The sequence below is a fragment of the Arachis hypogaea genome, chromosome 17 (genome assembly GCF_003086295.3).
Source record: "Arachis hypogaea cultivar Tifrunner chromosome 17, arahy.Tifrunner.gnm2.J5K5, whole genome shotgun sequence".
NCBI classification, from domain to species: Eukaryota; Viridiplantae; Streptophyta; class Magnoliopsida; order Fabales; family Fabaceae; genus Arachis; species Arachis hypogaea.
In genome coordinates, this window is record NC_092052.1 from 29,839,851 (window position 1) to 29,853,487 (window position 13,637).

At 30.0% G+C, this 13,637-nt stretch overlaps 1 protein-coding gene across 1 annotated transcript; it reads right to left on the minus strand.

The window, feature by feature from the left end:
- Positions 1-2,068: 2,068 nt before the first annotated feature.
- LOC112762443 (protein NRT1/ PTR FAMILY 8.2) lies at positions 2,069-5,919 on the minus strand. Its single transcript, XM_025808280.2, has 5 exons — positions 5,652-5,919; positions 5,245-5,388; positions 4,929-5,146; positions 3,647-4,197; positions 2,069-3,385 (listed from the first exon to the last, which is right to left on the minus strand). Exons 2-5 carry the CDS (start codon positions 5,357-5,359, stop codon positions 2,557-2,559), a joined length of 1,713 nt encoding a protein of 570 aa, XP_025664065.1. The 5' UTR covers positions 5,360-5,388; positions 5,652-5,919; the 3' UTR covers positions 2,069-2,556.
- Positions 5,920-13,637: the final 7,718 nt, after the last annotated feature.

Here is a 13,637-nt window from a genome sequence, read left to right on the forward strand (position 1 = left end):
CATAGAACATATTTCTAGAGATATTTATTGATATACTCTTCCGATGGCTATGAATTCTTTTTACAGAGAAAAATGCTGCGCTAACCATGATAACCCAAAATCAAAGAACTTTCTTTTAACAAAAAAAAAACCGACAAAAATAATAAATAATCACTTGAAACAGATCCTCATCCTCATGAAAATTCAAAACCCAACTACAAGTTCTTTTCCTCCATTGAATCCAAACCAACAATGAAAACTATTTTAAAGCCATGGAAAACTATTGATCCCACTGTAGAAACTGAAAAAACATGGTTTTGAGTTCTTGTGTGAGTTATGTTTGGGGTTGAAGAAGGAGAAGAAAAAGAAGAGAACGACGTTGTTTTCGTTCACGTAGAGATGGACAAATAAGACTTTGTTCAATATTAGCACTTCAGGTTGGTACTTATTAAGTTAACGCGATTGGTAATCAAATTTCGTGACCAGGTGATAATGAAAATGGGTTGATACTTAACGGGCAACTCATCAAGTTAACATGATTAGTAAGCAAAATTTGTTGCTAGATGACAGTGAAAATGTCAAAGAAGTCGCATTATCTTACGGAAATTAGAATAGGAGACAGAAGTGAAACTTTTTTTAAATAAAAGGGTCACATTATATTGTCGCTCGTAAGAAAGACGAGAATAAAATTAGGTGGGTACTCCCATGAAGATATTATAATTGTCTTCATGTGATGATTTTTCTTTTTGACCCTTAAATGATGGATTGTAGGGTTAGATTTTGATATGTTATAAAAGTGTTGTTTTTATTTGAAGTGTGGCCAAATTAATAAATCACACTTTTATACAAAGCATCTTCATAAAAAGATGTTTTTTGCATCTTCATTTGAGTAGCTTCCATAAAATTATTCATGCATTCATGTTTTTGGTGTCTTTGTACCAATTGGATAACTATGTCTTTTTTAATGCTTATCTTGCTTTTTTTTATACTACGTGTACTGTGTACATATTATTTGAACTTGATGTTTAATTATTTGGAGCATGACAGTGTGTGTGGAGTTATCAGACTAAATTGGAACAAACAAATAGAGCTTATAGAATAATATGTGATTTAATTTTTATAATGCAATTCCTTTTTTGATTATAATAACTGAGGTGATGAGTTTGATGGTTGTTTTTTGTTCAGAATCGTTTCATACATTTTCATACATGGAGAATCCTATGATACCGAATATAATATGATATGGGACATGTAAACATATGAATTTTAAATTGGTTTGATTCTATAATTTTGTAAAATTTTTAATTAGGTCTTTATATATATTTTTTTAATTGAGTCTTTGCAATGAATTTTTTTTTTTAATTAAGTCCTTTCACTTTTTTTTTTCTTTTATTTGAGTCTCTACATTAATTTTTTTTTGTAGTTGGGTCTCTATACAATTAAGTCAATTACTACCAAGAGGAATCTAATTGAAAAATAAATTTGGTGCAGAGACCCAATTAAAAGGAAAAAAAAAAACATATAGACCTAATTGAAAATTTTGCAAAATTATAGGGACCAACAAAGTAATTAAACCTTTTAAATTCTTATAAGATATAAGAACATGCAATATATATAAAATATAAAGTATTTTTTAAATAAATTATAATAATATTTTAATATTTTATTAATATTAAAAGATAAATTAAATTTTTAAATATTTTAATGTCTTTTTTAATTATATAAAGAATTTAAAATGTTTATTATTTTAATAATATATACTATTTTTAAACTCATTTTAAGAATACATGCTAATACGTATCAGTATTTAGGTGTATTTAAATGTGTCCAAAAATTTTTTTTACTTTATTTTTATTAAGACACGGTTGAATATTAAAGATATGCATGTTGGACAAATATCGGTCAGTATCATATTTAAAATATATCTGAGATACGACAACTCAACGAAATATCTGTGTTTCACATATAATCAAATGGCCACAAGGTATGTATCACAAATATATTTACTCCTTTGAAAAATTAGTACTACAATATCTTGAAACTAGGATGTCACCATGCTTATTAAGAAAAAAAATTAGAACTCAGCTGATTTAATTGTTAACTCTTTTTATTTTTTATTTTTCTCATAAATAGCTTCCAACTGCATAAATCACATTGGCGACTTAAGATTCTTAGATTCTATAAAGGGAATAGGCATGCTTAAGCTTATGAGAAAAATATTACATTTAAGGGAAACACAACAATGCTTGTAAGCAACAAAATAATAACAAAAAGGACTTTCCAAATTTTAAAGGATTTGAGGCTTGACCACATAGACTATTATTGTAGATAATGATTTTGACCACATTTGATCATGTGTAATACAAAGTGACTTTGTGGCAAGGTGGAGAGTCGTCACAGTGCAGTTGTGTTTACGTCAAGTTGATAATTAAGAATCGTTAAATAATTTGACATGTTTGACTAATAAATTGAGATCTAATCGTTCTTAGCTATCAACTTCACGTGAAGACAACTAACTACACGTGACTTTCCACCTTATTGCAAACACCAAATATGCAATGCAATTCGATTGATTTTTCAGCGAAGCGTTCCGACGGATACTTTGTATGTATACATCTGTGATATCAGAAAGAAAGCAATCATGTTCACCACACTCAGCACTGTTAGCATCCAGAAGAAATAATCGAGGCGGCCGAAGTTAGGATTGTCCGGCAGCCATCCAGGACCACCATGCCTAGTGGTGACCTTTGTCACAATGGTTATAAGAAGAGAGCTCACATACTGTCCAAGAGCAACTGTAAGAAGAGAAAGTGCAGAACACATGCTTCTCATTGCGTCCGGCGCCTGCTCATAGAAGAACTCCAACTGTCCAATGAATGTGAAGACCTCGGCGCAACCAATAATGAAATACTGTGGAACCTGCCAAAAGATTGACATGGGAACATGTTCAAGTTTATAATAGTCATGCCTGTAAACCATTCTCAGTCTTGTGTACTCCAATGTTGCAGCAGAGACCATTGAGAATATTGATATGAATAGGCCTATTCCCATTCTCTGAAGCTGCGTTAGGCCGTTTTTTCGGCCGGTGAATTTTCTGGCTATTGGCACTATGATCCGGTCGTACACTGGCACCCAGAAGATGACACTGATTGTGTCGAAGATGGAAAGAGATGCGACGGGGATCTCGAAGTTTCCCATGTGAGCATCCATAGTTTGGCCTTGTATCACAAAGTAGGAGCTCATTTGACCATAGACAGTAGCAAATATTATGCCAGTGGCCCATATTGGAAGCAACCTCACTATGGCTTTAAACTCTTCTACTTGTGTTACTGTGCAAAGCTTCCATGGATTTGCTGATTCAGTCATATTTTCTGATTTTCCTAGTACTGCTGCTCTGTCAAAGAATCTGTTACACCACATTTTATTGGGTAAATAATTGTTTGAAGATGAATTGTAATATTGTATAAGATGCATAGTAATAGTTTTGGCATTATGAATTATAAGGTGTATAGGTACAAAGGTGTATATATATGCGCATTTCAATTTTGTACGTGTAAATTGACAATTTGCCTTCCCTAACAATATAGTAGGTGTATTTTAAGAGTAAACTACTATTTCTGTCCATAAAAATTTAGAATGTTGACAAATCTACTCATGAATGGTTTACCTTAATCCATTCGTGTGGTGGAGCTTGCGGCAACCTTGGATAGCAGACTCATTGTCTGGAATCTCATATAAGAGGGACTCATCATGAGGCACTTCAACATCGTACTTCCTTATGGATGAAACTATCACCTGAAACATTCGAGTGAAGGGGCTGCCGGCCGGCTTCTGATTCCTATACAGCTTTGTACCTAAAAAGAAACTCGCAGCAGCTATCGCCATAGCCGCTGCTGGAATTCCAAATCCCCATCCCCAACTTTTATTATCTTGGATCCAAACTATAAGAGAAGAAGCAACAAGAGCACCAATGTTGATTGAGAAATAGAACCAGTTGAAGAAAGAGCTCTTGTGTCCCTTCTCAACCTCATCAGCATCATCGAACTGATCGGCGCCATAGGAAGAAACACAAGGCTTGATCCCACCAGTGCCAAGTGCTATGATGTAAAGAGCAACAAAGAACACTGCACTTTGTCCATTAGTAGCATTGCAATTTCCTTCATGACAGGTTGGTCTTAAGCCAGGAACTGATGCAGATAGTGTCAACAGTGTCATTCCCTGTACAACAACAAACATATAAGTTCTTTTTGTGTATTTAATTCTTCAATTAAGAACATAGAATTTGATACAAAATTATACAAGTTCTTACACATAATTATTCAATGTTTTCTAAGCAGGGGATTATTTTTCTTTTCCCTCACCAAAATTTGAAAACAAATTCGTCCATGCCATTTTTCTTGTTGAACAAGTTTGTCCCGCAATTAGAAAAGAATTAAATAATTAATGTTATCCTTTTCGAATAATGGGGGATGAATTTGTTAGGAGACTTTTTCTTCTCTGTTTTATTTATAAGGGATCAAAATGGAAATTTTTCCCTCCCTGCCAATTATTGAAAGAGTAAACAGCCAACTAAAGAATTTTAAATCCGAAACTTTAGCCCTCAACAAATGTTTATTTTCTAAAAGTCTTTTAAAAATTATTCTCATTGGATAGATTAATTTCGAAATTGCTTTTAATCATTTTAATATATACGCTAGATAAATAAGTCTCTAAATAATTTTATTATAAGACAAAAAAATTCTAAAAAATACACTTTAAATCAAATGAATATTCCTTTAAAACGACATAAGGATTAATTTGTGCAACAAAAATAATTTGTAAGAATTTTTAGAGAATAAAACTTTATTAGATACTAAAATTTCCGATCTAAAATTTCTTTAGGATCACTTTGGTAGTTATTCTTATTGAAACTTGTACATTTGCCTAAGCAGAAAGCTAGTAATACTCACAATAACATAAATGATTGAGAAACAAAGAATGGTCCAATATCTTCCAAGATAAGCATCAGCCAGGAATGCTCCAATCAATGGAGTGATATAGCATGTTCCACCCCAGTTTGCATTATTCTTGGAAGCAGTAGCACTTTCCTGATTTAGTATATCCTTAAAATAAACCACCAAGTTTGAACTCATCCCATAGTAAGCCAGTCTCTCACTACACTCATTTCCTGTGTAATAGAATTGAGTAAGTGTTTTCTAATTAATAATAATGATGACGACGACGAAGATGACGATAATTGAGATAGGAGTTACATAATATAGTTACCTAAAATAAAGGGGCATGCTCTCCAGGTACCAGTTTCATTTTTGTTTGCTGGATTTCCTTTGTAATCTACTGTTCCATCTTTTGTGTAAACATCATTATCATTATCCTCAGACATTCTTTTTCAGTTGAGGGGTGATTGATTCCCTAGGAATTGACATGTTCAGCACAATAAAATCATGAAACAGAACTTGGTCATTGTTTTGACAAATGCAAGTAAGTAATAGATGTCAACATTTTATGTAGTTGAATATCAAACACTGGATATCTAAAACGTGCAATTATATATTAGAACTAAATAGATTTAATTAAATCTCCAAAAACTAATATACAGTTTGAGAATTTTTTAGTACTAATTACTTCAAACAATGTGAAACTTCTAACTCTTGCATCCAATTTACAACCCATACCTTGGTTAAAATTGTATACTTTGTACTGTTATTTGCCACAGCTTGAGATAGATATTTGAGGTGTCACCTAAAAGCAAAGCAAAACAAAACCTGAGCCTATATTCTAAGTTTAACATATGAAAATTGAGAACGAGGAAGAAAAAAAAAAGAGATGAATATTGTATGTATGTATGTGAGACAAGCAAAGAGGGCCTTGTATTCAACGACAAAGGCTTTGTTGCAAGCTACTTATGAAGCTGTCCAAACAAGGTGTCAAAACAGCTGCATTACGGAGCAGTTTCTGCTTATCATTATATTGTTATATAGTGAATAATATCCGAACACTAAATTAAATTGTATAATAATAAGTAAAATATTTTTTTTATCTTCGATATTTTCCAACACAATACATTAAAGATTAATTCGTTACGAATCTGAGCTTTATTGAAAAGTTCACTGCTAAATTACTATATACAAAATAAAATTTAAATTTTTAATACTTACTTAAACGGACGACAAAACTAACTATTCAACTAACTAAATTTAATTAAGTAAAATAGTATTTGATGCTTCAATTTCGTTACGTTTATTTTATCCGAAAAAAGGGACATATACAATGATACAATACTAATGACAGGTGTAGAAATTAACAATCAATTTTTATTTGGTTACTGGCGTAGACCTTTTAGTGATAATTATTTTGGATGTCTTTAGAAAATATCGTAATGCCTATACTGGATTGGATACTCATATAGATGATCCTGATTAATGGGAGATGATTCATAATGACAAAAATGTATATTCCATGAAAAATATAACATGTATATTTTCTTTGTTTATGTTGTTTAAATAAATTATTGGTTACCTAATATTGCTTATATTATATTTTCTTTGTTGAAAAGTTCTAAGAAATTAGTTTGTCATTTTAAGAGTATCTCTAATGATAATTTTAATTTTAATTTTATTTTAGATTTTATAAAAATATTTATAGAATTATATATTATAAATAATAATTTAAAATTTAAAATAAAAATTGCTCTTTTAATATTTAGTCTTAATTCATTTAAAATTTTATATTATTTTATCAATACATTTATATGAATGATAAAATTTTATTAATTTTTCATTAAAATAATACTGTATTTTTAAAATAATATCGACTTCATTTCATATATTAATTCTAATACAGATTCTAATTCTAAATCAATTTACTTCTTAAAAGTATCAAAAATAATATTCTAAAAGTACTCTATTAGAAATACTCTAAGAACAACACCTTTTTATTTTGAAGTTTATGGTTTTTCCTTTTTTTTCAATAATAATAATAAATAATTATTCAAGTTTTTATAAACAATAATTAACCATATTATTTTCGTTGTAACAAATACTTTTGACAAAAATTGAGAACAAACTTCTCGGGTAAATATATAATTAGACAAAATTTTTCTTTTTCTTTAAATTTTTTTACTACTTATATTTTTTGTTTATCAACTACTTTATTAGCTGACCGTTGGTTTAAAAAAAAATAGTTTTTTTTTGCCGCAAAAACCGAATTTTTTTTATCAATCATAATACATGAATACAAAAAATTAAACACCAATTAACCATTTTTTATTTTTAATATTGAGTTAATAATGATATTTTTTCAAACTGTGCACTGTTAGGTTGTTAATCTTAAATATAAAAAAGTTTAATTTGGAGTATAAAAATCAAATCTTTTGATTTCTAAAATCGGACCCTCCGATTTCTATTTAAAAAAATAGAAAAAATTGAGTTACACAAATCAGACTCTCTGATTTTAGTACTTCTCACAATTTTAAAAATACAAAAAATTACAATGTTTAAATATATCACTCATTTCACTTCTATAAAAAGAAAAGGACAATTTACATAAATAAAGCAAGTAAAAATGACATGAATATAACAATTGGAAATTCATTACATGCGTGTGCAATTATGTATCTATGTAAACCGCTATATACGGTTTACTCGTTTTCACATATATAATCTGTCATATTCTGCTGCGGCTTACGTTCAAGCTCTTCCAATACTACACCCTACCGCTATTTACACTCGACAAAATCTAACCTCTTAAATTTGCTGTTGGTTGTTGTGGTTTATGAACAGATGCAGCTAATATGTATACCAATTGAACTTGATTGTCAAATAAAGTGACAAGTTTATAATATCAAACAAAAAAAATTAACAAAAAAATTTTAAATATGAAGATGGAAAATTTTTATGATTATTTTTTTTTGTTAATTTTTTGGTGATAGTGTACAATTTTATCATTATTGTTCTTGTATATCATATTTATTGTTATTGTTGAATTTAAAGAAATAATAACTTATTAAGTAATGATGAATAAACATTATTATTTAGTTAAAAGTCCAATTATGTATGTGATTATATTTGTTTATTGTGCAGTAATATAGAAACCAACAAGCCCAATAACAAGCAAACAATGTCCAATGATAATTCAATCCCATTATAAAAAAAATCAGCTCATTCATTCATTTATGGCCTATGGAAGTGGTTGCCATCAAAAGAAGAAAACTTCACTCTTCTCTTAACCAAAAATAAAGCAACCAAACTCATTCTCTCTCTTCTCTTTTTTTTTACACACATGAAGAAGTCATAAAAGAAAGAAAAAATTTTTTTGATTAGGATTCAAATAAAAAAAAAAAGTGGATTACTAAATCCATGCCAAAATCAAAAGCTAGAGTTAAGAAGTTAAGATCAAATCAAGAGGTAAATCAGAAACAAATCTTTTTAAAGAATCTAATGATCATTTTATTCTAGTTCAAGTTTATGTAGATGATAATATATTTGGTTCAGCAAATAAAGCCTTGTGTATTGATTTTAAAAACTTAATGACTAGTGAATTTGATATGAGTACGATGGGAAAACTCACATTCTTCTTAGGACTTCAAATCAAACAAATTCCTAATGGCATTTTTGTGCACCAAGATAAATATGTCAAAAAATTAGTAAAGAAATTTGGTTTAAAAAATTCTAAACCAATAAATACACCAATGTATCCAAACTCAAAACTTGGAAAAAAATAAAAATGGTAAAGCTATGGATGAGACAAGGTATAAAAGAATGATCAGTTCTCTTATGTATCTAATCTCTTTTAGACCAAACTTTCTTAGTGTTGAAATTTATTCTAAATTCTAATTACATCCAAAAGAATCACATCTTTCAGCTGCCAAGAGAATCATTAAATATATAAATGGCACTTCTGATTTTGGTTTTTGGTATCCTAAATCTGATGAGTTTTGTATAGTGGATTATTGCAATGCAGATTTTGTCAGTGACCGAATTGATAGAAGGAGTACATCAGGAATTTGTTGTTGTCTTGGACAATCACTAAATGTATGGTCCAACAAGAAACAAGCTATTGTTGTATTGTCTGCAGTTAAGGTTGAATACATAGTCATTTCCTCTTGTTGTTTTCAATTATTATGGCTTAAAATCCAACTTGCAGATTATAAATTGCAAGTCAATAGTATTCCCTTAATGTGTAATAATAAGTGCAATAAATATTTTTAAAAATTTTGTTCTGTATTCTAGAACCAAACACATTGAAATTAGATTTCACTCTGTTAGAGAACATGTGTAAAAACAAACTATTGATATTCAATTTATAAAATCTGAAGATCAACGTGCTGATGTATTTACAAAATTATTGCCTGAAGACAGATTTTGCAAGTTAAGAACTGCCTTGAGTATTGTTTTTGCTGAATCAATAAATTAATTTGATAATGTTGCATTCTGGTTGATTTTGTCTCTTAGGTCGACAGGAGACGAAACTAGACAGATGATGAATCCCTCTAGATTATCTGGATATAAGACTAAGTGTTGATACTTTTGAATTTATTTGGGTCAATATTAAATTTTTAGTGTTCTATTGTGTTTCCTTAAAACCACTATTGGACCTAAAAAAATTTATATTCTATGATGTGGGCCTCATTAGATTCTTAATCATAAATTTAAAATTTTTATTTTTGGATTTTCTACCAAGTCAAATCAAATTCAGATTTCAAAAATTTTCTTTGACTTGTCTTTTCAACGACTTGCTTGCATACTTTTTAAATCATTTATTTTTGAAACAAACTTCCAAATGTTCTTAAATTATATTTTTATTTTTTTAAAATTCAAGCATTTATAGTAGTTATACCTTGTGAACCGTTCATCTTCTCTTTCAACCTTCATCAATTCTCAAAATTGCATTCATTGCTTTTTCATAAAGATGAGAAAGAAAGTGGGTACACGAAGAGACACTGGCTCTTATCATGCTCTTAGAAATTCTCCACCAAAGAATCAAGCTCACACCCACATCCATATATACTCCCATTCCTCTTCGCATTTCTCTCCTGTTCCAAACACAATGGCTAGGACGAAGACTATCTCTCGCCGTCCATCAAGGGCACTAGCAGAGGCTGGGACATGCAAGGTAAATGTTGGTAAAGGGAATAAAACCATGACTGAAGAAGAACTTCCAATGTCTCCATCTTCTCGTTCTTCATCTCGTCCTCAAGGACGTTCTGCATCTTCTAGTTGCCCTACCAAAGGTAATCGAAGGCCCTTTCTTAATTCTATGAAAGAACATGAAAATCCTGATCCTATTGGATTCAAATCACATTTCGTTAACTTTTCTCATTTTTGCTATGACCCTCTCTGTTTCTCATCTAGTATGAACTTTGAATTTTATAGAACTATTATTTCTAAAAGACCTTTGTGTTTAACATATATGGCTGACTTAAAAGCTTTAGCTAAAAAGGGGATAAATTTTATTGAAAACATCATTTATCTGGATTGAAACAATTTGTTTGAAATTTGAAAACCTGTTTACCCTGATTTAGTTAGAGAATTTTATGCCAATATGTACTATTATGAGGAATTTGTTCACGTTTATGTTAAAGGTCGTGAAATCCATTTAAACAAAGAATCCATTGGTGAAACCTTAGATTATTATGATGTTGGCATCAATGCCTATATCACTGGAAAGTGGGACAATGATCAGGGTATTTCACACAAGGATGTTTTGGCCAACATATGTGAAAATATTTCTCTCATGGATAGTGTTACTCCTAACCACCGTGCCTTAGGTCCTGTCAAAGTCTAGTTACATCGCATCATTACCCACATTCTCTTGCCGCAAAGCGGTTCATATCAACGAGTTACTTTTTGTAACACCTTAGTTCTCTATGACATTATTAACAAAGCTGAAATTTCTTTTGCATATCTTATGATGCATCATATGTATGATTGCATCAAAAGTGATAAAAATATTTCACTACCATATGGCATGTTTTTTACTTATTTCTTTGAATATTTTAGTGTTGATCTGGACAATGAGACCTCGAGAGAATAGAAGTTTATCTTTTAAAGATGGTGGTGCAGTCAAATAATCAAAGAAAAAAGGGACTAAAGCTACTAGATACATTGTTTTGGAAGAAGAAAAGATGAAAGTATCCCTCCTTCTTCAACTGCTGGTACATCAATTTTCGACAAATACTTGGTCAATGAAATTGTGAAAGATGTTCTATAAGAGTTTGTGAACTTGACCAAGAACATGATCAACTCTAGCTAACAAACAAGGAGACTTGTAATTCAAAATGAAAACTCTTTAAGAAAGTTTTAAAACAGAGTTGAAGTACTTCTCAAGTACATTGAATCATTGGAATATGACCAAATAATGTCTTAGCATGAAGAATAAGATATATTAGGAACTAAAGATGAAGGATCTGATGTCTAACTCCTTGTCACTACTGCTGATTTTGGAAATATGTTTTTTGCTGATTAAATTATGTTACTTTGATACTTTTCAGTTTATTTTGGATAACTGTAATAATGACTGATAAATTCATATTTTACGATTTTTTTTTACTTGAAAAGAGTGGATTTTATCAATTTACCTTACATTTACTCCTTGAAATTGCATGCTTTTGTGAATTTCTTCATAATTATGCTTAATTATTAAAAACATATTTTTTATGCTTTAAATTGCCAAATTTAATTCACTTTTATCCCATTCGATGCCTTGATATGTTTGTTTGAGTGATTCAAAGGTTAGAAGGCAATGATGGCTTGGAAGGATGAAGGAAAAGCATGCAAAAGTGGAGAATTCATGAAGAAATGAAGATTGGACATTTTTTAGGTTGTGCGTATGCATGTCTTATGCGTATGCACGACTCGCAGCACATGATTCACTTAAGTTAACGCGTGACTCGCGATTTCAAGCCCATTTTGAATCCAATCCAACTCATTTCTGAAACATTTGAAGCAAAAATTCAAGGGAGATCAAGCAAGTAGTGTAGAAGGAGTGTAGAGTAGTTTAATATGATGCTTTACTCTAACTTCTCCCTAGAATTTAGATTTTCTTAGTGTAATTTTTTTTTTTAGATTTAGGTTTTGATTTTGTTTTAGTATAGTTTTCTTTACATTTTTATGTTCTAGTATCTTAATTCATTTAGTTTTTTTCTTGTTAGTTTCTCTATTTTTACAAAATTTGATATAAATACTTGTTGAATTCCAATTTTATTTAATGTAATTTGATGTTTTTATATTTATTGATGCTTGCTTAAGTTGTTATTATTGCCTTCTTGTATTTGGTAGCTGTAGATTTTATTAATTCTTGCAATTTGTCATGTTTTACTTTTATGCACATCAAGTGTTTGATAAAATATTTGGACTAGTTATAGAGTAGATTTTTCATCTTGGCTTGAAATTGAGGACTTAGGTGTGATCTTGAGTCATTGATGTCCGATATTGATAGGTGATTTAGGGTTGTTAGTTGATTTTATTTCCACTGACACTATCCTTTCACTAAGTCTAATTAATGAGTTGGTTAGGATTTGTGGATTAAGATCAATTATGCCTATTTGACTTTTTTTCGATGTTTAGGAGATGACAAAGTGGAATTAACTCTTCACAATTGCCATGTTCGTGGTTAATGACAAGGATAGGAACCCTTGACTCTCAACCTTTTCCAAAATCGTTTTTGCACTTGAATTTTCTTTTCTTTGCCTTAATTGTTTTAGTTTAATTTCTTGCATACTTCTTTACTTTTTTGTCATTTAAATTCTTGTTTAATGCTATCAAAATCTAGATCTCTCATAGCCAATGACTTGTACACCCGATTGCAATTCCGGGGAAGAACGACCCGAGATTTAAAACTCCCGACTATTTAATTTGTAACTTGTGACATCTTTTAAACTTTGATATAGTTATTTGTCGGTTTAGGACTATGCTTACAACGAATTCAAATTTTTACCATGTGAACTTTTAAATCAGTATCTAGTCTTCATCAGTGATTTTATAGAATTTTAACTTGATCTAATACACTTCTTGATGCCTAACAAACTTTTGTGCAGGAAATACCATCCCTCTTTAATAACAAAAAGGAGAATGAGTTTGAAAAATAAATTGTTAGGATGTTTAATTCATGAACAATTAGTACTGCTGTTTTTAGCATAAATTATTTGAGAATTATTTGATACTAATTGGTTGAGACTGCTGTTTTAAAAATATTGATTAATTGCACCTCTATTTTTTAATTAATACTTGATTTATGATTGGTTGATGCTGAATGGTGATTAATAGTTTGTAAAATTTTCTGAAAAACAAGCTATCAGGCTGGTTCAAAAGATATGGCAAGTTGGATTGTTTTGATAATTAGTATTACTTGTAAGTATATTTTTTGCATGGAAATTACTTAAATAATTATCATAGGTTGAAGAAAAACTCACATTCAGGGGAGCAAATAGAATGAAAGAAAGAGAGAGAGTTCAATTTGAAAATTGAATCAACAAAAGGAAGTTCATTAAACTCTTCTCATTTTTTTATTTACAATTTATTTTTTAATATTCGTCATCGAAGGGGAGATTGTTGAGTTTAAAGAAATAATAACAAATTAGCTCCATCTACTCATAAACCGCAACAACCAACAGCGGATTCAAGAGACTGGATTTTGTTGAGTGTAAACCATAGAAGGTGTAA

Excerpts from the sequence above, each read along its gene's own strand:
- LOC112762443 (XM_025808280.2), bottom strand. The coding sequence starts at position 5,359 with ATGTCTGAGGATAATGATAATGATGTTTACACAAAAGATGGAACAGTA. Across the intron at positions 5,147-5,244 it reads AGCATGCCCCTTTATTTTAG|GAAATGAGTGTAGTGAGAGA; the intron begins GTAACTATATTA and ends TCTATTACACAG. Across the intron at positions 3,386-3,646 it reads CACCACACGAATGGATTAAG|ATTCTTTGACAGAGCAGCAG; the intron begins GTAAACCATTCA and ends GTGGTGTAACAG.